A 23,920-nucleotide genomic window follows, 5' to 3' on the forward strand; every position below is an offset into this window, starting at 1 on the left:
GAGGCTTATATAGCTGACTATACTGTATGGATTTTTCTCATTGTTGAAGGTCGTACACTTACCTATAATTGCTTATATCCGCTTCATTTGTATTTTGGTGGATAGTTGTCTCATAGACAATCATACCACATCTTCTTATTTCTATATAACAAAAAACTATGATTTTTTTTCAAGCAGTCGCTGAACCATGAAAATGATGTCAAGGACCATGGACATATGACAGATGGAAACTTCAAAACATAAGGTATCTGCATACATGTGAAATATAAAGGTTTATACAAAAACTTTACGCAACAGCTGCCTGATAGCATGATAATTCCTATGTCTTGCATACTGCAACTTTTTTAACAGATTACTTTAGAAAACTGAGGTTTAGCTAGCAATAAAACCAGGATTAATCCACCATTTTCTACATAAGTAAATGCCTGTACCAAATCAGGAATAAGACAGTTGTGTTCCATTCGTTTGATGTGTTTGAGCTTTTGAATTTGCCATTAGATAAAGGACTTTCCGTTTTGAATTTTCCTTGGAGTTTTAATTTGTATTTTTGTTATTTTACTTTTTTCTTTCTAAAAATATTTATGTTTTAATTTTTTAACCTGTACAGACATATCTTTTAACATGTTTAAATTGCCATATTCGTAAAAAGAGTTTCTTCATTGAAAGTTCATGTGACAAGAGCAGATCAGTTTACTCGAAAACTTGGATGTATATTTAGAGAAATTGTAACATGCTAAGGACTATTCACACACTCTGAAAATTTGTGACCTGAAAGATCATTAGATTTTGTATGTACATGACTTTTTCCATTTTTTTTTATCAATATGCAGAAACGATTAACATTTTTTCAAATTTCAGTTTAAAACATAAAATATCATATATTTCTAAAAACAGTAATACCATTCAACAAATAATTTCTTTAAAATATCAATTGTTGTTTAGAAATAACTCTTTATCAGTATCTTTACCAGCATTGATTTACTATTGATTTTTTCAACTTTTTCATAAGAAGCATGACTTTTTTATTGTTCTCGGTCATCAGTTTGCCACTGCCATGCATCATTACAATGTACAAATGATAATAGTGATTTCTTTTATCTGTAAAAATAGTACATGTATTAAACAAGAGGCTCTTAAGAGCCTCTGTCACTCACCTGATTCTACTTTGGTTTTGGAAATCATGTAAAAATAGATTAAAATCATAAAAGATACCCTTATAATGATTGAGGGCAAATTTGGTTTAATATTGGCCACGTAATTTAATCAAAAGCAGAAACTTTTGTAAAGTTTACAGAAATTACCAATAAATTCATTGAAATTGTAGAAAATGACTTTATAAGGACAATAACTCCAACAAGATGTCAATTGACAATTTTGCTCATGTTGACTTATGTGTAGATCTTCTTTTCTTGATATTTTTGCAGTTTACAGTATATCTCAATCTTATTATAAAGATACATGTGTTAAAATCTTCATCAGCACCTCATAAGGAACATTTATGCCATGTTTGGTTTCATTCCATTCAGTGCTCCTCTAAGAGCATTTGTATGTATTTCCCATAGGGTCTTATGTTAAACTAAGTCCCCTGCTGGCGGCCATCTTTGATGATGGTTCGGCTACAAAGTAACAACACTTGGTCAGCACCTCATTAGGAACATTCATGACATGTTTGGTTTCATTCTATTCAGTGGTTCTCTAGAAGAAAACATTTGTATGTATTTCCCATAGGGTACTATGTTAAACTTACTACCCCTGCTGGCAGCCATCTTGGATGACAACACTTGGTTAGCACCTCAAAAGAAACATCCATACCATGTTTGGTTTCAATCCATTTAGTGGTTTTCTAGAAGAAGACATTTGCATATATTTCCCATAGGGTCCTTTGTTAAACTAAGTCCCCCATTGGCAGCAATCTTCGTTGATGGATTTGCTACAAAGTAACAACACTTGGTCAGCACCTCATAAGGAACATTAATGCCATGTTTGGTTTCATTCCATTCAGTGGTTCTTCAAAAGAAGACTTTTGTATGTATTTACATTAAGGGTCCTTTGTTAAACTAAGTTCACCGCTGGCAGCCATCTTGGATGATTGATTGGCTACAAAGTAACAACAATTGGTCAGCACCTCAAAAGGAACATTCATGCCATGTTTGGTTTCATTCCATTCAGTGGTTCTCTAAAAGAAGACATTTGTATGTATTGTCCATAGGGTCCTTTTTTAAACTAATTTTCCCGCTGGCAGCCATCTTGGATGATTGATTGGCTATAAAGTAACAACACTTGGCCAGCACCTCATAAGGAACATTCATGCCATGTTTTATTTCGTTCCATTTAGTGGTTCTCTAAAAGCAGTCAGAGCTCTGACATAAACAAGTCAGAATAAAATGACTTCCATAGGTCAGATATAATTTGATGTAAGTGTTGTCTCCCTTCTTGCACTCAACAGAATATGACTTGTACAGGTCAGTTTATGTCAGACTTTAATTTATCATAAAATGACTTCCACAGGTCAGATTTTGCACAAAATATTGTGACTTAATATCTTCATATTCTAATAAGATTTATGCCCCTTTTTAATGCATTTTGACTTCGAGAGGTCATTTTTGTTCTGATTTGAAGCAGTCATTACTACCACTTTGTTATCAATCTCCATAAAAATATGGTGATTACTAGTTTCGAATTAAAGAGTTTTAAAAAGTGGGGCTCATCTGACATCATACCTTCTCCTTTCCAGAATCTAAACATAATATATTTATCTCATCACTTTCAATTATTTCAAAATACAAAGAAAAACCAGGTGAGAAAAAATGGATCATACAATTTTCTGAATATCAAAAGATTTACAAAATACAATATTGGATACATTACATGACAATACTTCAAATCTTCCAAGGAAAAACAAGACACTTATTCATGATAAGACTATGTTAATAAAAGATATATTCTCATCCACTTTAAGCTAAATGTATTAAGAGCAAAACATTTATTATTTTAATATTTCATTGAGGTAAATACTGTTGTGCAAACTGACTCAAACAAGTCACATTATGTTCTGACTTACTAAACGTATTACAACTTTTAAGTCTAGTATTGTCATATTGATTTAAAAATGTATAGGTAAGCCAGATAAAAGACTGAGGAAATTAGGTCCCCATAAGTCACAATAATGAGGACTATAAAAAAGTTTATTTGGTATATTCAATATTAAATGTATTTTGTTTTAAACAGGTCAAATCATGTTCTGACTTAAAAGAGTCAGTCCAAAACTAAAATAAATTTATTGAAATATATAAGCTGGGCATTGCCATATGTTATTTAATGAATGTATGGGAACGTCAGATAAAAGACACACGAAATATATGTAAGATCCCCTAAAATAAATAACCATTTGACTTAATTGTTTCTAAAAACTTATCAAATAATAAACTCGAAAATGGCAGATTCAGAAGCAGGGCTTAAAGGAAGTACACGTAGCTTTGATTGGAAATTTTGTTCTGTAAACTGACTTTAACAGGTCAAATCATGTTCTGACTTCAAAGAGTCAAACAAAACTTAACTTATTACAACTTTTAAGTCTAGTATTGTCATATTGATTTAAAAATATATAGGTGAGCCAGATAAAAGACAGAGGAAATAAGGTAGCCATAAGTCACAATAATGAGGACTATAAAAAAGTTTATTTGGTATATTCAATATTAAATGTATTTTGTTTTAAACAGGTCAAATCATGTTCTGACTTAAAAGAGTCAGTCCAAAACTAAAATAAATTTATTGAAATATATAAGCTGGGCATTGCCATATGTTATTTAATGAATGTATGGGAACGTCAGATAAAAGACACACGAAATATATGTAAGATCCCCTAAAATAAATAACCATTTGACTTAATTGTTTCTAAAAACTTATCAAATAATAAACTCGAAAATGGCAGATTCAGAAGCAGGGCTTAAAGGAAGTACACGTAGCTTTGATTGGAAATTTTGTTCTGTAAACAGACTTAAACAGGTCAAATCATGTTCTGCTTTCAAAGAGTCAGTCAAAACTAAACTTATTACAACTTTTAAGTATAGTATTGTCATATTGATTTAAAAATGTATGGGTGAGCCAGATAAAAGACAGAGAGAATAAAGTCCCCATAAGTCACAATAATGAGGACAATAAAAAAGTTTATTTGGTATATTCAATATTAAATGTATTTTGTTTTAAACAGGTCAAATCATGTTCTGACTTAAAAGAGTCAGTCCAAAACTAAAATAAATTTATTGAAATATTTAAGCCGGGCATTGCAGGGCTTAAAGGAAGTACACCTAGCTTTGATTGGAAATTTTGTTCTGCAAATTGACTTAAACAGGTCAAGTCATGTTCTGACTTTAAAAAATTAGTCAAAAACTAAATTTATTGAAATTATTAAGTCAGGCATTGCCATTTGATATTAATGATAATGTATGGAAAAATCAATTAATAAACTCAACAGTGGCAGATTCAGAAGGGGGCTAAGAGGAAGAACAGTCCAACACATAGCTTTGATTGGAAATTTTGTTCTGCAAATTTACTCAAACAGGTCAAATCATGTTCTGACTTAAAAGAGTCCGTCAAAAACTAAATGGATATGCATAAAATCTGGTTCATAATTTTTGAAAAGATGGAGAGATTAATGAGTCTATATTTTGTTATTCCGACTCACAAATGTCACTATGTGACAAATTTCGGGAATTTTTCTCTCCTTTTGACTAATTCCTATATGTTGTATGGGTGCCATAACTATCACTACAACATGTACAAAGTCAGCACATTCTAAGGGACGCCATCAAAAGACCAATGTAGGATAAAAAAACTTAAATCAAATAGTTTGGGGTGGGGATGGGGTTAAAGTTGCTGCAAGTTTTGTTTATCCAAAATCGATTTTACATAAATCCATATTGGTCAATCAATCTTTCCCAAATTAAGTTAAGAGGGGGGGTGGGTGGGTCAGTGAAAAAACTATGTGATGTGAATTAAGTTTTTTATCCTATATTGAACTTTTGATGTCGTCCCTAATGACTTGACCTATTACAGTATTTCTGTCTGAATTTTTTATGAATATTCTGTATTTACTAATTTAACTACATGTATGTTATTGCAAGTGTATTAATTAGCTTTGTTTATTACTTATATTAAACTAAACCTCTATTAATCAATTATCTTTACTCTGGTTATTGATTATATAAGAAAAACTCTGCCTATTACTATATGACTGTAATCTAAACTCTGATTGTTAACATCCTGGATTGCATATCTGCATGACCATTAAACTCATGGTATACCCATTTTATTTGAGGATATAAAAGTATTGTTTTTTCAATATATCATTTTCAGACACATTGAATCTGTGAAGACAACTTTCAATTTGACTTTAGAAATTAAAGAGTTTGTAAGCAAAATGTTGGGGAAATTTAATTATAATTAAGAATGTTTAAAATTAGTTAAGAAAAAAGCCGACATTAATAATGTAAAAAAAAAATTGAGGAGAAAAAACATACAAATTCAAACCAAATATGGTGACTTTGTTGTCCTTCAAGAAGCCGTACATATAATCCATAATATTTTCACTGTTTTTTAAATACATGTAAAAGTTGAAAGATAACTATCTATTGATTTTTTTTTAAATAGCTTTTTTCACAACACTTATAACTTTGTAATTTATGTTCCATTGTACACTTGTTATTCTTAATATCTTTAAAAATTGTTGTTTGGGAACAAAATCTTGTCAGGATTTCTTATGGTACTAGCATGACAAGTGCATTCATATTCTAAAATACTCTAAACATTAAAAAAAGTCAGTATTTTCAGATCATTCTGAGTCTTTCTGACCTTATTAAGTCAGAACATTCAGACTTTTATAAGTCAGAACATTCAGACTTTTATAAGTCAGAACATTCAGACTTTTATAAGTCAGAACATTCTGACTTCCAATGTTCTTCTCACTTCTGTAGAAACAAAGACTATCTATGTCTCAAATAAGAGGTAAATGCTTCATGTGGCTAAGCATCTGGGGTAAGAATTGTAGATGTGTAATTTCAGAGGAAAACAAATATGCCAAAATTTATTTTTTTTTCATATAGATTAGACCGTTGGTTTTTCCGTTTGAATGGTTTTACACTAGTAATTTTTTGAGGCCCTTTATAGCTTGCTGTTCGGTGTGAGCCAATGCTCCGTGTTGAAGGCCGTACCTTGACCTATAATGGTTTACTTTTATAAATTGTAACTTGGATGGAGAGTTGTCTCATTGGCACTCATACCACATCTTCCTATATCCATGTAATCAATAAGATGTGATGCATGTGACAGGAAAATAATACTGAATAGACAATTCTGTTTGCACAAACACTGATAAATATAATATGTAAAGGTGGTCTCTCAGCAGATTAAAATAAACAAGAAATAATTGTAACAGGATGCTGTTACGAAGTCTCCCAAACAAATTTAAGCTCCCATAATTCGTCATTCCCATGGTTGCCTGACATTGGGCAAGTTCCAGTACAAATTGGTTTTGTCTAGTAAAGTGATATGCATAAGTGACGCCTAGGGTTTGACCCTGCATGTCATTCAAATCTTCTTGAAATTACGAACAGGAATATCATATGGTTTACCTTTAGGGGTGGTGATCCAGAACATTTCAAAAAGGGGGATGGGGATGACACCAATGGACTTCCCCTATATTTCATTTGATTTGTTTTATTGTCCTGTGCAAGAATGTATATGGTGTAGGGGTGGGGATCTCGACCGTTTACAAGTTTTCAAACATGAGGGGGTGGGGTGACCCTCAGGGACTCCACCTTTATTTCATTTGATTTGTCTTATTGGCCCTTACAAGAATATATATGGTTAAGGGGTGGGGATCCCGACCGTTTACAAGTTTTCACACAGGAGGGGGTGGGGTGACCCCAAGGGACTTCCCCTATACTTCATTTGATTTGTTTTATTGTCCTATTCAAGAAAATATATGGTTTAGGGGTGGGGATCTCGACCGTTTACAAGTTTTCAAACAGGACGGGTAGGGGTGACCCCCAGGGACCTCCCCAACATATCATTTGATTTGTTAAATTGTCCCATACAAGAATATATATGGTTTAGGGGTGGGGATCTCTACCGTTTACAAAATATAAGAACATTTGCAAATGACAGGGGGTGGGGGTAAACCTGGAGACTAGCCCGGTATATTTCATTCAAATCAGTTTGACATTATAGAGGAATAGAGAAATGACAGGGATAGGGGTGATCCCTGGAGACTTGCCCTACATTTCATTTGATTTGTTTTATCATGTCCCATGATCATAAATGAAGACCAGGTGTGTGCATCACTTATTGTTCTCAAGTTATAACTTTAAAAATAAAAAAAAAACCTTGGGTTCTTTAGTTAAACCCCTCCCTTCCTTTTTCTTTTATTAAAATTTTTCCCATTTTCGTTTCATTATCATCATATCAATATTCACAATGATCGTTTTTCTCATAGGGAGAAACGAATCAGAAAGGTTAAAAAATCAGTTCGTGATTGAGTTTAAAAATAGAAAAATCACGTGACGATGTTCAGCTCGAAGCAATAATTTTACTTTTTAAATTGCACTGACTGGTTAATAATGTTAATATTGTTTAAGACAACACGAGTTATCTCCCGAAAATAACAATTCATTATCATAACAACATTTTCTGACCTGAACAAGTCAGAATTGTCAAACACCAGGTCATCTAAAAGACCACGCGTCCGTATTTACAGGTCGCGCGCCTTCAAGAAACAGCAAAAAAATCACTTGCAAGGAACTTCTTTTTAGGCAAAAAATATAAAAATGCCCATGAAAATACGGAGGTAATGTGAATTACCTTTCTAAAAATGCCCACAATGACCTAGATTTTCACTAAAAATCGTAAATAATCAATATAATATTCAATGACTTCTCGTTCGAGACACTTCCAAAACAACGACTCTCAAACACGTGATCTCTTGCAAAAAACCTTTTTTCTATATTTTTCTTTAATTATGTATAAAATGGTGTAATCTTATTGAGAAATAAAAAAGTAATTAGCAGCTCATTTGGTCCTGTCATTGTCGAGGTTGGTCCTGTCAGTCAGCGATGGTCATGTCACGTTTCCGCAATTAAAAAACAAATCTATATTTTTTCTTTAATTTATGTATTAAAAGATGAGATCTTATTATATTTTAAATCTGAGATAATTCCATTGAAAAATAAAAAAGTAATTAGCAATTTCATTTGGTCCTGTCATTGTCGAGGTTGGTCCTGTCAGTCATCGATGGTCATGTCACGTTTTCGCAAGTTTTTGAAAAAAATCTATAATTTAAATTTTTTTTATATATTATAGGATGACATCCTATCTTATATTTCAAATCTGAGATAATTCCTTTGAAAAGTAAAAAAGTTATTAGCATTTTTATTTGGGCCTGTCATTGTCGATGGTGGTCCTGTCATTATCAGCGTTGGTCAGGTCACGTTTTCAAAAGCTTCTAAGAAAAAAATATATTTTTTTTTCTTAAATCTATATATAAAATGATGAAATCTTATTATATTTCAAATTTGAGATAAATCCTTTGAGAAATGAAAAAGTTATTAGCATTTTTCATTTGGTCCTGTCATTCGGTCCTGTCATTCGGTCCAGTCATTAGTGTAACCCCACGTGATCGTATGTGTCGTAGATCGGCGGCAAATTCAAAATAACTTCTGGTTTGACGGACTCGAGTGAAAACTACGCAAAACAAAAATTGACGCGTACAGGTCAGAATTTCAAAACACTTTCTGACTTGAAGAAGTCATTTTATTCTGACTTGTTTATGTCAGAGCTCTGACTGAAAAGAAGACATTATAGCTTGCTGTTTGGTGTGAGCCAAGGCTCCATGTTAAAGGCCGTAATTCGACCTATAATGGTTTACTTTTACAAATTGTGACTTGGATGGAGAGTTGTCTCATTGGCACTCATACCACATCTTCTTATATCTATTTGTATGTATTTCCAATAGGGTCCTATGTTAAATTAAGTCCCCCTCTGGCGGCCATCTTGGATGATGGATCGGCTTCAAAGTAACAACACTTGGTCAGCACCTCATAAGGAACATTCATGCCATGTTTGGTTTCATTCCATTCTGTGGTTCTCTAAAAGAAGACATTATAGCTTGCTGTTTGGTGTGAGCCAAGGCTCTGTGTTGAAGGCCTTACTTTGACCTATAATGGTTTACTTTTACAAATTGTGACTTGGATGGAGAGTTGTCTCATTGGCACTCATACCACATCTTATATCTATTTGTATGTATTTCCCATAGGGTCCTATGTTAAAATATGTCCCCCTCTGGCGGTCATCTTGGATAATGGATCGGCTTCAAAGTAACAACACTTGGTCAGCACCTCATAAGGAACATTCATGCCATGTTTGGTTACATTCCATTCTGCGGTTCTCTAAAAGAAGACATTTATATGTATTGTCCATAGGGTCCTATGTTAAACGAAGTCCCCCCCCCTGGCGGCCATCTTGGATGATGGATCGGCTTCAAAGTAACAACACTTGGTCAGCACCTCATAAGGAACATTCATGCCATGTTTGGTTTCATTCCATTCGGTGGTTCTCTAGAAGAAGTTCAAAATGTGAAAAGTTAATGAAGACGACGACAACCGACTATGACGACGATGGACGACGGACGCCAAGTGATGAGAAAAGCTCACTTGGCCCTTTGGGCCAGGTGAGCTTAAAAGAGGTAGCTGATATCATTCAAAATCAAATGTCGATGAGAAACTGACAACACCATAGCAAAAAAAAAATGATGATAAGACAAACAATTAGTCCACAAAACACTTCATAGAATATCAAAGACTGAACTACAAAAACCCGACCAAAAACTGAAGGTAAGAATAATACGACATTATTTTGAGGCAAAATAGATGTATTTACACTTGTATGCAAAGTTGTCTGCCATTACTTAAAATCACACAAGTTCCTGTAAATTTTGACATCACAATTTTAAATCAAAGCATGGTCGATGTTGTGATCCAGCCATATTCATAGCTAGTCTGATATTCTTTCTGACCATACTTTTTTCGATATTTTTTTCTCTTTTCATTTCCAATCTTACTGTAAATTTCTATGTTATTGCCCACAGGTAGGGAATTTCGCAATATTGATGCAAAAAATGATATATATATATTGATATTTCAATTTTAGACTCTGTCAGATTTTTTTTTTTTTTTTTTTTTAAATATTTGCAATTTAATGGTATTGACATGAATGGAAAGGGAAATCGTCAAAAAAGTAATATATTTTTTTATATGCCATTAATTATAACTGGCTTAATAATTTCCAGAACGAGGCCTTGGAAATGCACTTTCTCAACAACAAAAATGAAAAAAAAATAATAACTAATTTTTATCTAAATTGGTGTTAATTCTTCATTAAGAAAAAATACTTTTCCTGTATTCAAATTTAAATGTACAAATACCTAATGCTGAGATATTTCCAATTACTGTTAAATAGTAATATAATGGGATATAAATGTAGAACAAACAAATAAATTTTATTGCAGAAAATGCTCAGGTAAGAGTTAAGCAATTTTGTTTATTGTTTCAACCAAATTTCTGATAATTGTAACTAATTAATTAGATCTTGATTATTGACTTATGTCAGATGATAATGACACTGATTTTACAAGTGAAATAAAATTTGGTTGCATTTTTTATACATATTTTTACATTTTTTGTCTTTTCTTTGAAAAAAAACCATGTTTGATTAATCATTCAGCTAGCTAGCAAAATTAACAGAATATTTTAATGTAGTGTAGATCAAAATAAATAATACATTTGTGGGTTTACTATTGAGGTCAAGAATGTGTGTATTCAGTTAGGTGTGTAATAAATTGTGCCTATTTAATTATGTAACAGGTCATGAGATATTAAATGTGGTGAATTAAGACTTGGGTTGTTTCCAATTAATACTTACACCTTTGAGTGTAATTATTTGAAAATCATGACAGTTTATAATCATACTGACTCTTACTTGCCTATGGAAAGAATTGGAGTAATACCATTTCAAAAAAGTGTGGGAATCAACTTAGATATATTAACACACATGTTGACCTAAATTTCATAGAACAAAAACTTACACAAGCATAAGATAATAATATAATACTTTCAAAATTGTTATCAACTGATTCAATTGATGTAAAAATACTTTTTCAATTTATTTCATAAATAATAAATCATTATAAATTTTGATTTACAAAGGAACTATATGCAAGTGTATATCTAAAATAAAAGAGTTGTTAGACCAATCTTTTCTTAATTTAAGGGCAAATAACATGTCAAAAGTTGGCAGTTGATGATTAAAATGGTGTAGAAAGTTTCTGTAAGTCATAAAAACACATAATTAGTTTCATGACATGTCTTCAACTTAGTATTCTGCACAATCTCCAAAACAAAGTGATCGCATAGATCCAACATGGCTGAATCAAAAATTGACGTCATAATTAAAAAGTGATTGTTGCTTGTCTTGACGTCAAAAGGTTATTCGGAGCAGATCTAAGGTCAGTCAGAGACAAAATCAAGCTTAATACCAAAAATGTAAATAGGTTTATTGGCTGTAAGTTTACCTTTATTACAATTTTTTTTTTTTTTATAAAAATAGTAGGGTGGGGCATGCACCCGAATTAACACCTGCGGACATGTATATAGTAGAACTTGAAGTTGAAGGAAAATTCAGCTTCTTTTCATTCCTCCTTAAAAGCTCCTGTGCGATTGATTGATTGATTGATGATTGTATAATGTCCAGTGGCAAATATTTCATTATGTTCTGGACTAGTTCCTGTATGAAGTCTGACTTATATTAATGAAGTATTAAGTGGGAAAGAAGAAGAGCACAGTTGGTTTCAATAGGAATGCCGATTGCGTGTTGAGAAACACCTGTTCTCAAAATGTAACAAATTATCCAAATATGTCAAAAAAAAATCAAGCATCTTCAATTCTTTTGGATATATTTGTGCTTGTATCAGATTGTTTTGTACAAATTATGATTTGACCCTTCAAACTAGAATAAATATATGTATAGCAGAAGCAAAAGTACCTATTTCGGTTACCTCTTAGACTTACTGTGTTTAGATGGGAAATATAGGCCTAATTTGGGACATGGAAGACGTTCTCACTCTCTTTTCGGTAATAATACTAATATGCAGTATTACTTTCAATTACGACAATCCTAACTATAAATGATCCAACGAATCAAGCTGATTCATCAAATTCAGGGATTTTTTTTATTGAATTTGAATCTTTACGTGGAAATAATATAAAAAATAGCGCCAAAATTATTTTCTCCAATATTTCAATTTTGCGACAATAAAAGTGAAACTAGACTTATGTCCCTTGAAACCAAGGCGCCTTGAAAAATCTATACTAACAATAATTTCTTTTGGTTGACAAGTTATTTAGAGGAAAATATGAAAATTCAGACTGGTAGCTACCTTTTTTATAACAATATATTAACAGTTGCATCATATACTTTCCAGTAAGTTTCTTGCAAAGAACTTTAAGAAGGGGGCGGGGCAGGTGGTGAGGTGCAAAGCGAAGCAAATTATCAGATGTCGAACACTAAGAGACGGATTTATGAGGACAAAATCTGGATACACACGTGGACAGACCACAGGCAACACCGAATCTGGGTCCGTTCACCCTAGTACCTGTCGTTCGTCGTTGAATTACATAATAAACTTCAAAAAAATTCATTTGAATGATTATAAGATATTTTTGTAGTTGTAGTTTATTGTTTTATCAGAAAAAAGTAAAATCACAAAAATACTGAACTCCGAGGAAAATTCAAAAAGGAAAGTCCCTAATCAAATGGCAAAATCAAAATCTCAAACACATCAAACGAATGGATAACATAACTGTCATATTCCTGACTTGGTACAGGTATTTTCTTATGTAGAGAATTGACGGAAAGCAAATTGCATGGAATACATATTACGTTAACCAAAAAATATATTCATGTGCCAGGCCATTAATTCAATGACACAAATATACAATTTATGCGTGATAAAGGTTAAGGATGGGGAAATTTAATTTATTGTCTCCAATTTTAAAAAATTATAAGAATTAAACGCTTTTTTACAGGAATTCATTGGTGTATAAACTGGACCAAGTCACTCACAAACATATCATAAAAGTCCTGTTATTCTTCTTCTTCAATCTTTGTCGTGATGACAGGGTAGTCTCTGTTGTGAATTAATATCCTCTCTTGTGAAATTATAGTCACTAATGTAGTTTCTCCGTTGTACTTAAATATCTTAGGTGGCGCTTTATTAATAAAGGGAAAAAAAAATGATAATAATAAAAAAGTATTTAGAAAAAATTAAAATTTAAAAAATTGTATAATCAGGTAATTGAATTGACATGAAAAAAAATAAAAAGAATGTCTATTAAATTATCCACTAAAACGGTTTGTTTCCTCTATGTACTCTGCTAATAATTGAATGACATTTTCTGCATTTGGCATATTGATTGTTAATAAATTGTCTAAATCTATTGGAATTTGACCTGTTATGAAATAAATTTGATGAAATAATTTGTCTCTAGCATCGGAATAGCGATCACATTCAAAAAGGTAGTGTTGTACATCTTCTTTTTGTTTGCAGTGATCACAGGTTTCAGAATTGATGTGTTGGTTTATTATAAACTGGTATGCATTTAGTTTGGAATAACCTGTTCTTAAACTGTTGATTATGTTGTACATTCTTTTTGAAGGGAAGTCTTTTTTAACTTTATTTTTAACTTCAGGATGAAATCTAAAATAATGACGTCCAGAATTGCTGTTTTCCCATCTTCGTTGCCATCTTTTTGTAACTGAATTTCTAGCGTCTTTTTTTCTTGTTTTTGAGTGACTTGGTCCAGTTTATACACCATAAATTCCTTTAGAAAGGCATTTAATCCTATATTAACAGTCCCAGTGTAAATGTAGATATAACATTTGTGAGCATCAATGATCAAAACTCATAGGATCTAAACTGATTGGAAAGATGTCCATATGGCAATCCAACTGAATAAATTTTGTTTTATTGTAATCATTTGCATACCTGTCAACCTATGACAATGAAAATGCAGGTGATGACCTGCATAGAAGAATGAAATCTCAGGTCATAACGTGTACGAACTTTTTCGAGCTGAATTTCAGATTTAGGGGACATTTTTCTTACAATTTATATCAAAGTTTCCAAAACATGTCCACATGGTTAAGTAATTTAAATTGTACAATTTATTATTTCATTGCACTTGGAGGCCATTGATAGATTTGTGTTACATTGCCTTTATTCCTGTTCATATTCAGTCACTGACATACAAAGTGCCAATTTGTGTTTTCTTTGCATATATTTGTGCAGTTTTTAAACAGTAGAACATACCAGGGGGTTGATATTAGAGTATAGTAAAATAAAGTTAAACAATTAAAGGAGGTATAGATGAAAAAAGTAATTTTCAAAATTTTTATTTTTTAATTGTTATAAGGTAGAACAATAAGTAAAAGTATTATTCTGATATGTTTTTGCATTCAATTCATTTTAGATTTAATCTTTTTACAAAAAAAACATAAGTTTAAGGAGTATATTGTGAATTGACAAAAAAGGGGAAGTAACTCAAATTATTTTTAAAACAACTTTGAAATACACAAATTATTTACGACCTAAAGCTAAGGTAATTGGTGTTAATTAACAGTGTGTTTGACACCAAAGCTGTCAAGTGAAGCCATGCACTGAAATGGGTTACTTGAGCTGAGTTTACACAGCTAGTTGAACTTCTTGTCCAGGAAGAATTACGAATTTGCCGGTTTATATCTAATCAGTCTGAAGGCTTACAAATCTGGGTGAAAATGGGTTATTTTTCCGAATTCCCGGGTTATTTGGTCACCCGGCTGGTGTTCTGGGTGACCCCTCAGAATTGTGAAAATCTCGGGTCACACCCGCAGGATCCAGGTCAGTTGACAGGTACTAATGTATTTTATGTGTTCATTTAGTATTGTGGGGTTGACATATGAAACTTTTACCAACGAATCAGCCATAATAGTGGAGGATCAACTTTGTCTTAGGGAGTTTCGCTATTAGTAATAGCACAATGATACATTTCATTCCTTGAATTCCTACACTCTTTGATCTGCCAACAAAATACAGGTAAAAATGTCTTGTCAAGGAAATAGTGTCCGATTAATATTAAGTGTATTCAAGACTAAGTAATTATTTTTTGTGCAGATAAGCTTCGACTCCAATAAAAATTCATGCAAGGTGATATCAGTTTTTCGAGTTTTTCTGTTTGTTTGCAATAATTCAGAATTATTATTTTTAATGTTTATTTGATATGAAGAGATCTTTTTTATTTGGAAGGATTTGTAAGAAAACTTGTAGACAGCTTAGTGAAAGTATATTTAAAAATATTTAGAATAAGGAACATGTATGTATTCAAGTAACTTTTAAGGATACCAATGACATTTATTCTATCTTGTAAAACAAGTGCATAGGTATATGAAAATAAAGAATAATAAAAAAGCACACCAAAAGCAATTGTCTGTGGAATTTTCCAAAGGTGTCATAATTCCAACCAGGCAATTCTTAAATTTTATGTATATACTATATAACTCTGTAATTTTGAAATTACAACTTTGCAATACTTTCTTTGTAACAGTGCAACTCAACTATTGAATGTCTGAACAACTTGAACTTTGCATCTATGCAAATATCCAATCCAAAATGCTGCATGGTATATAATTTGTGAAAAGTACTTTTGTAATTTTGTAAATTTGTGACATGTATATATTTATAATTCGAAATTTGCTATATATTGTCAATGTTGTTTAAAAGTGTATTCTTCAGTTGAATACTTGCAAATTGAAATTTAAGTATTTTCTATATATTTTGAAATGGTACCATATCACATCACTTAAATGGGATGTTGGTTTTGAGTCTTATTTTTTTTAATTTTAGTTCTAGGACCAATAGATCCCAGCTCAGCAGGACTGGTTCTTCCACATGAACATCTCTCTATTGCTGCTGGTGCTTTAGGTGTCAAAGTCAAAGATGAACGGTTTAAGGATTATGAGAATGCAGCTGTTGCCATGGATACCTTGTGGTGGATTAATCAGAATCCGTATGGATATTAAGGCTTCACCCTATATTTAATCAGATGTAAAGGTTGGGGTAATTGTAAATGTGATAATTTGAATACAAGTATCAGGGGCGGATTCAGGCGGGGACGTGGCGGGCGTGCACCCCCCCCCCAAAAAAAAAAATTTCAGTTAGCGCCTCCCCTAACCTAAAATCCTGGATCTGCACCTGAGTATGAATGTTTAAACATTTTAATAAAGTTGAAAAATATTTACCTGTATGTGTGAGGTTTTCTTTTCATATTCCATGCATTTAATATTAAAGTATTCTATTTCTGATCTTCAATGAAGACCTTAAAGAAAGAAAATCTACACCATTAGAACTTCTGATGAGCATAAATTTTTCTGCTGCTTTTATCTCCGATTTAGTAATTTGCATGATCATCTGTAGCAACCTTTATTTGATTCCTTTATGGATGCTTGCTTCTGATGTTTTCAACTTTTCTTTGATATTCTGTAACCACTCTACCTAAATCCTAAGCTATATTTATCAACCTCAATATTTTTTGATATATTTTAGAAGATTACATTGTTTAAGTTTTTGCTAAAAGTCCAGATATACTTGGATGAACCCAAAGAAACATAACCCATGTTCACATGGGAGAATATTTTACATTCATGTCAAAACTTAAAGAAACAAAGATAAGAAACTGATCTTTTATATTCAAAACTTCAGTTTAGATTACAATGAATTATATATTAGCTTACTTAAGGGCAAAAATATCACAGATTTGTTCTTGCTTAACATAAGCCATCTGTCTGATTTCTATTGTCCTGCACAAACAGTTTCTGAAAATAATTCTTTTGCAACAAAATATCATCAGAGTCCTAATTTCATGTTATATGCAATATTCATGGCAAACAGAGCTACTGCAGAAAATAGAAGGGGAAAATACACAGATTGGTTGCTGGCATTGTATGTCAACGGCCTACATTCTCTGGTGGTCATGGCCATTTTAGTTAAGAATGTATCAGTGTTGGGTAAAAAGGAAGTTAATGAGTGATGAATGTGAAAACACATATTAGGATAAGGAATGCTCACATGAAGACTGATACCATATTCCAGGAAGCTCTGATTTGATGTTCCTGAGAAAATAGCAACCAAAGTATCATGGGTTGGACAAATAAATTTCAATGATTGAATAGTACAAGCACGGCAATAAAGGCTACTCCTAATATCTTGATTCATTTGATGTTTTATAGATATAGTAATATCCCTAATTTACAACAGTGTGAAGAACATGAAGCTGTAATCGAAGAATTAAAGTTTTTTAAGGTAAAGTACAATTATAAGGAATGTTAACTATGTTAAACTTCATTTGAACTTTGGTGGATAGTTGTCTCATTGGCAATCATACCACATCTCCTTATTTATATATATATATTGGTCACCTTCAACAATGAACAAACTCATACAGGGCAGTAAGCTAAAAAGGCTCTGGCAAACAATTCAAAAGAGAAAACAAACAGCCTGATTTATGCTAAACAAAAACTAAACAAAAACAAAACTTGGCAAACAGCAGCCAACTACTACCATTGAATTACAGTCTCCTTACTTTGGGACAAGTACAAAAAGAAAGGGACAAGTATAAACATATTTGTCATGTTTGTGGCCATTATAAACATATTTGTGAGTGCTCAACCCTCCCCTAACTTGGGACAGTGTTGTATCAGCACGACATAAGAATAAACTGTAAAAAAAATGAGAAGGTTTGATTCATCAGATTGGCACAAAGCACTAAACACAACTAACAAAAAGACAAGATAAACAAAGTAAGCATCTAAGAGTACTCCGACTTTCTCGAAAACCAAATTTTCTTAGACTTTTAAAAATATTAGTCGGTACACATCATACAGATTTAGTGTAAAAAATGTCATAAACGGAAAAAAGAATGACCTGATGCAATAAAGGTCGACAGGTTTTAGGACCATAACTGTTCATAACTGTATGGCAAATATACATAGTTATGTTTGATTTATTAAAAACAACACTATTCACAATTTTCACTATTTAATTGCATACTCATATTATTACAAAACTTGACACAGTTGAGGTTCAACTTTAATTTTGGTGTGCTACCTTGATGATTGATAATTTGTATTTTATTTTACAGAAGTATGGAGGTGGTACAATGGTTGACAATACTACACTTGGTATAAGCAGAGATATAAATTTTCTGAAACAGGCTTCAGAGAAAACGGGTGTCAATATAGTAGCTGGGACAGGTACAGAATTCATAGATCAAAAATTAGTAATATTTACCATCGACAAATTAGATGTGATGTTACTCATAACAAAGCTTATTTAAATTGGTTTTCAGTAGTCCAGTATTTACATTTAGACACCAGGAATACAGTAAAAATACACTGAATTTTATACTACTTTATAATAAATATTGGAAATGTGACAGTGGGTTTAGGATAACTCGCCCCTGAGTTGGACATATCCACTAACTGGGCCATTTTCAACAGCCCTAGATGAGATGTTTCCAAGAAGCATCCTCGAGTTCTAAAGACCATTGATAATCTGTTTATCACTGTTTTCCTATGCAATGTTAATGGTGTAGGCTCATGACCTCATATATTCTCTTTCTCTCGACTGAAAAAAAATAAGATGTTTCTAACAGGCCTTAGATACTAGCAATAATTTTCTATCTCAAGCATGTAGCATGATATGAAAAATTATCACAAAAAAGATGAAAGGAAAAATACACCAAATAGGGAAAAGATAAGATATTGATGGGACCTGATTTTGAGGTTATAATGCACAAGATGAATTTACCTGTAATACTGTATAGATTAGATTACCATAAACCCATTTGCTTATCTGTGTGAAAATGACCTGGAGATAGGATTAGGAAGATTACAGTAATTTGAAGCAAAACCTGTTTCGCAGAATCATTTTGTTTTATGAGAAATTGTCTTTCAGCAAAAATATTTTTCTTGTTTTAGGGTATTACTTAGAATGTTCCAGACCAGAAACTGTTACGTTAACAGTAGAAGAAATGGCAGCACATATGAAGAGAGAGTTACAAGATGGTTGTGATGGTTCAAGTATCAAATGTGGGGTTGTAGGAGAGGTTGGGTGTAGTTGGCCCCTTTTACGTAAGTTGTCGGATGAATATTTTGTATGGCTCCCAAGTATCAAATGTGATTGGTTTCCCTATATAAATTACAGAGGAAATGATAAGCCTTTAGAATTTACTTTTTATCTAAAATTGAATATTGCATGAATTGTGAATAGTTATACAGATGTACAGTTGATATTTCTGATACATTGTCCTGTGTTTTAGCTTTAAATGTTTGCCACTGGACTTTGAGAAATAAACAATCAATCATGCATACATGTATATGTCACTGTGAATTTTTTAACTTTCTGAACTTATGTTGATAAAACTTTATCATATTGTCCATGCTTTATTTCCAAATGCCTCTCCATGCCTTCATACTGTTTATTACTAAATCACATAAAAATGAGGAGATATGGTATGGTTGCCAATGAGACAACTATCCTCCAGAGTTAAAATGAAGTGGTAGTAAGCAATTATAGGCCACAGTACAGCCTTCAACAATGAGAAAAATCTATACTGTATAGTCAGCTATAAAAGCCCCAACATGAAAAATGTGAAACAATCCAAACAACAAAACTAACAATACAATGTGAAAATATTTATAATAGCAATGAAAATAGCTATACAATATGAGGTTCAAATGGTCCTAAAAACAATATTAACACTTTATTAAATTGTTTATTCTGAAGTATACTAATAATGTAAATAATGGTATTAAACAAAACGTTATCATTCAAATAAGCTCTCAAATCTACTAACTTACAAAGTACTTTATGATTTTCATTTCAGCAAGTGAGAAACAGGCGTTAGAAGCAGCAGCACAAGTGAATATCGATATTGGTTGCCCGGTAATTATACATCCTGGACGTGATGAAAAGGCACCACCAGAGATCATAAGAGTGTACCAGGAGGCTGGAGGGAAAGTAGACAAACTTATCATGTCACATCTTGACAGTATGTTCTTATTTATTTAGTCCATCACATTTTCATAGTCCAGTTGTCAATTTAAGTTTCTAGGATTAAATCTGTTCCTAATAATTGTACATGATTGGTCAAAAGTATTTAGCATTAGAATTTGTAATAAATATATGTCTTTCAAACATATATTGTAAATATTTAATCAGAGTTTCATGCTCAAGAGGTCAAGTTATGTTTCCAGAGTAATAGAAGAGAAAGGATATGTGGTATCCATCCATGACACAAAATCATTACATGCACAGAAAAAAACACAAAAATCAAAGGAACAGAACTTTTATTTCTATGATTATATAGTTTCCTCAGTAACTTTACATGGTAGACCAACAATATTTGGTACTAGTGTGTGGATTCATTATAACATTGATTGATTGATGTTTAATACCACTTTCAGCACTATTCACTTTTTCGTGGCGGTTGGTGGTAAAGTTTTAATGATTCTATGTCTGGTCTGTAGTAACTATACATGGTCTATTGTTTATTTAATGTGTGGATTTGGAGAAAGTAGCTTGAATGTATCAACTGGAATATTACCCTATTCCCTTCAAAATTATCATTTTTCTTTCAGATTTCAATTTTCAAATTTGGTTTAAATTCCACCTTCCATATGCAACACAATTAATTGTTTTAAGGTTGATAAAAAATGTCTGAATTTTGAAATCACTATCAAATAGCCAACCTCTGAGAACATTGAAACAATATCAACTCAAAAACTAGATTTGGATCAGACTAATATTTTAGCCATTGTATGGTACATGTAATGATAAACAGTCTAATATATTTACATACAAAAATTGATTGCTTTTTCACAAATATTGCTTTCATTACATCAGCTGTTTTACATAATTTTTTCCTTCTAGGAACTTTTCAGAGAGAAGATAAATTGATTGAATTTGCAGCTCTTGGTTGTTATTGTGAGTTTGATCTTTTTGGTATTGAGTTAACTCATTATCAACAAAATGAGGCAGTAGATATGCCTGGTGATGCAATTAGAATCCAGTCAATAAAGTCACTTATCAATAGTGGTTATGAAGACAAAATTACCATTGCTCACGACATCCATACAAAACATAGAATGGTAAGTTATCATTAAAAGACTTAACAGTTGGAGGAAGTAGATGTATCATATAAAAAAGATATATAGGTTCCACCACTGCATTAAGTGTGTTACAGTATTTTTCCACTCGAGACAGTTTAATTATAAAATTTAAACGTGACACTTGCCGAGCATTTGAATATTTAAAATTTAACTGTTGAGAGTGGAGAAACGTCGTAATACACGAGATATAGTGGTGATCATGCTAATGATTTTTGGACGATATCTAAACAGTATCCTTACTTTTCAAAGATTTGCAGAAAGTTGTGTTCTTTTTATGTGACGTAATCAGACATGGTTGCCTTTTTTCATGACTTCACAATAGGAAATTCAGTAGAAGTCAAGGAAATTTGACGTCATAATTGAATTTTGACCAATCATTTGCTGAGAACAAAATTTTTCCTAGAGATGAAAATATTTTTCTCACACAGATCAGGAAATGTGAAAATAGCATGAAAATTAGAGAAAACATGAGAACCTAAGCAGTATGAGAATTAAACAATTAAACCTGAAGTGTAACTCATTGCAGGTAAAAATATGTTTATAAGTCGCATTTGATAATGTCAAAGTTAAAGCAAAAATTATAGGAGAAACTGTTCAAAGCAAAAATGATAGCAATACAAGATCAACAAAAAAGAGACTCTAGTCATGAATTATATTATATTCTTTATTATTGGAGAGTTGTCATTTTTGAAGATGCACAATGATCCTGGTGAGCAACAGAGGCTCCTCAAGAGCCTCTATTTTAATTTAAATCCATAAGAAATATTTCTTAACATTTGTTTAATAGTAAGTTATAAATAAAAGGAGATGTAATACAATGAAACAGCAACCCAAGAACAAAAAAAACAGAAGACAACTTTAAGTCAAACATGTTTCAGGGAATAAAATAAAAGAAAACGTTTCAGGAAAAGTGTCCGTTTAAAGGATTTGATATTTTTTGTTAATTTCATTTTTTTTTTTTCAGATGAAATATGGTGGTCATGGATTTTCACACATTCTACTGAACATTATCCCAAAGATGTTAAAGAGAGGCATATCACAAGAACAGATAGATAAAATAACAAAAGTCAACCCACAAAAATGGCTGGCATATTGAAAAAACAAACTTTTGGGAGTACAGTTCATAAGAAATGATTCTATCACTAAGAGTTTTATATTAATCAGACATGGAAATTATCAAGTCAAGTAATTCAAATAGAACAAATGAATCATTGTTATAGTCTGAATGACGTCAATATATATTCAGAAATAAATTATCAAATATCAAAATTTCATATGTGGTTGCTGAATTTATATCCCATTTTTTCTTATAACTTTACAAACTTTGGCAAAAATTGTTGGAATTTTTTGTCAATTATTGAAAAAGTTACCCATTCGGCCTCTTTAGAAAATATATATTTCAACTTCCAACCAATACAAAGGGAGGTCATTCAATCAATACATAGTGGTACACTTATGATCACAATAGTCATTCAGAAGCATTCACTGAAATACAAATGATAGATGCTCTACTAAGAGGAACTACTTTGATACTTAGATTTTGTTGTACAGAATTTTGAATAGAACTCCTTACTAGGTTTTGTTATGGTCAATTCATTCACATCATTTTATTATAATTATCTTGATGATAAGTTTTTAACATGAGACCTAGTCATCCTAGTCGGACTTCCTTTAAACTGAGTTTTACTGTGCATATTGCTATGTGTTTGTTTATTCTACATTGGCTAGAGGTATAGGGGGAGGTTTGAGATCTCACAAAACATGTTAAACCCAGCTGCATTTTTGAGCCTGTCCCAAGTCAGGAACCTCTGGCCTTTGTTAGTCTTGTATGTTTTTTTTTAATTTTGGTTCATCTATATGTTTGGGAATTTAGTGTGACGTCCATTTTCTAAGAATTGTACACATTTTTATTTAGGGGCCAGCTGAAGCCTGCCTCTGGGTGCGGAATTTTCTTGCTGTGTTGAAGACCCATTGGTGGCCTTGGGCTGTTTTCTGCTCTTTGGTCGGGTTGTTGTCTCATTGACATATTCCCCGTTTCCATTCTCAATTTTATCAACTATTTTGTTTGTGCCATCATTCTGAATTCAAATTAATTGTCAGATTACCTATACTATAGATATAAAGATATTCTGCAGAATAAAAAACATTAAAAATTATGATCTTGAATCATTTACTTTTAAAGATTTATAGAACTTGGACAATAGAAAACATTCATTGAGCTAATGCTGAAAATGACCAATCTTTTATGTTACACAAGTTTTGTAAGCCATTTTGTATTTATAGTATTCAGAATTATAGAAACAACAATGTTCTGCCATGTTCTTTATTTATGAATAAAAGGAGATGTGAGTATGAGTCAGTGAGACAGGAGCCTGTAATTCAGTAGTCTTGGTTGGTTGCTGTCCTTCATATTTATTTTTCTTTTATTCTTTTGTCATAAATCAGGACGTTGGTTTTTATTTGATGCTAATAAGCTGATTATATTATATGAATATGCATATGTAGTTAATAAACATGTCTAACCATCTGATAAAGTGTTAAACAAAAGTTTTATTGATGCATTAAAGTACATTTGTATCATCAGTAACATTGTTAAAGACTATCTCTGTGA

At 31.9% G+C, this 23,920-nt stretch overlaps 2 protein-coding genes across 7 annotated transcripts in view; one reads left to right on the forward strand and one right to left on the reverse strand.

Moving 5' to 3' along the window:
• LOC127736544 (solute carrier family 2, facilitated glucose transporter member 10-like) overlaps positions 1-12,179 on the reverse strand; it is a 43,233-nt gene extending 31,054 nt beyond the window's left edge. For 3 of the 4 annotated variants that reach the window (XM_052247127.1, XM_052247115.1, XM_052247137.1), the window contains exon 1: positions 12,117-12,179. The gene's annotated coding sequence lies outside the window, so the exon portion shown is untranslated. Of the gene's footprint in view, positions 1-12,090 lie in introns of all 4 variants that reach the window. The other variant, XM_052247118.1, reaches the window with a different exon arrangement.
• Positions 188-22,583, forward strand: LOC127736566 (phosphotriesterase-related protein-like). Of its 3 annotated transcripts, none has more exons than XM_052247149.1 (8): positions 188-244; positions 15,986-16,148; positions 17,368-17,440; positions 18,279-18,390; positions 19,117-19,269; positions 20,025-20,189; positions 21,071-21,288; positions 22,274-22,583. In XM_052247149.1, the coding sequence occupies exons 2-8, from the start codon at positions 16,117-16,119 to the stop codon at positions 22,403-22,405; spliced, it is 885 nt and encodes a 294-aa protein (XP_052103109.1). In that variant the 5' UTR covers positions 188-244; positions 15,986-16,116; the 3' UTR covers positions 22,406-22,583. The 3 variants fall into 3 exon arrangements, with proteins under 3 accessions (XP_052103109.1, XP_052103107.1, XP_052103108.1); XM_052247147.1 differs by lacking the exon at positions 188-244 and adding an exon at positions 12,354-12,476; XM_052247148.1 differs by lacking the exon at positions 188-244 and adding an exon at positions 12,508-12,528.
• Positions 22,584-23,920: the final 1,337 nt, after the last annotated feature.

Source organism: Mytilus californianus, unplaced genomic scaffold (assembly GCF_021869535.1).
Source record: "Mytilus californianus isolate M0D057914Y unplaced genomic scaffold, xbMytCali1.0.p SCAF_1, whole genome shotgun sequence".
Lineage (NCBI taxonomy): Eukaryota > Metazoa > Mollusca > Bivalvia > Mytilida > Mytilidae > Mytilus > Mytilus californianus.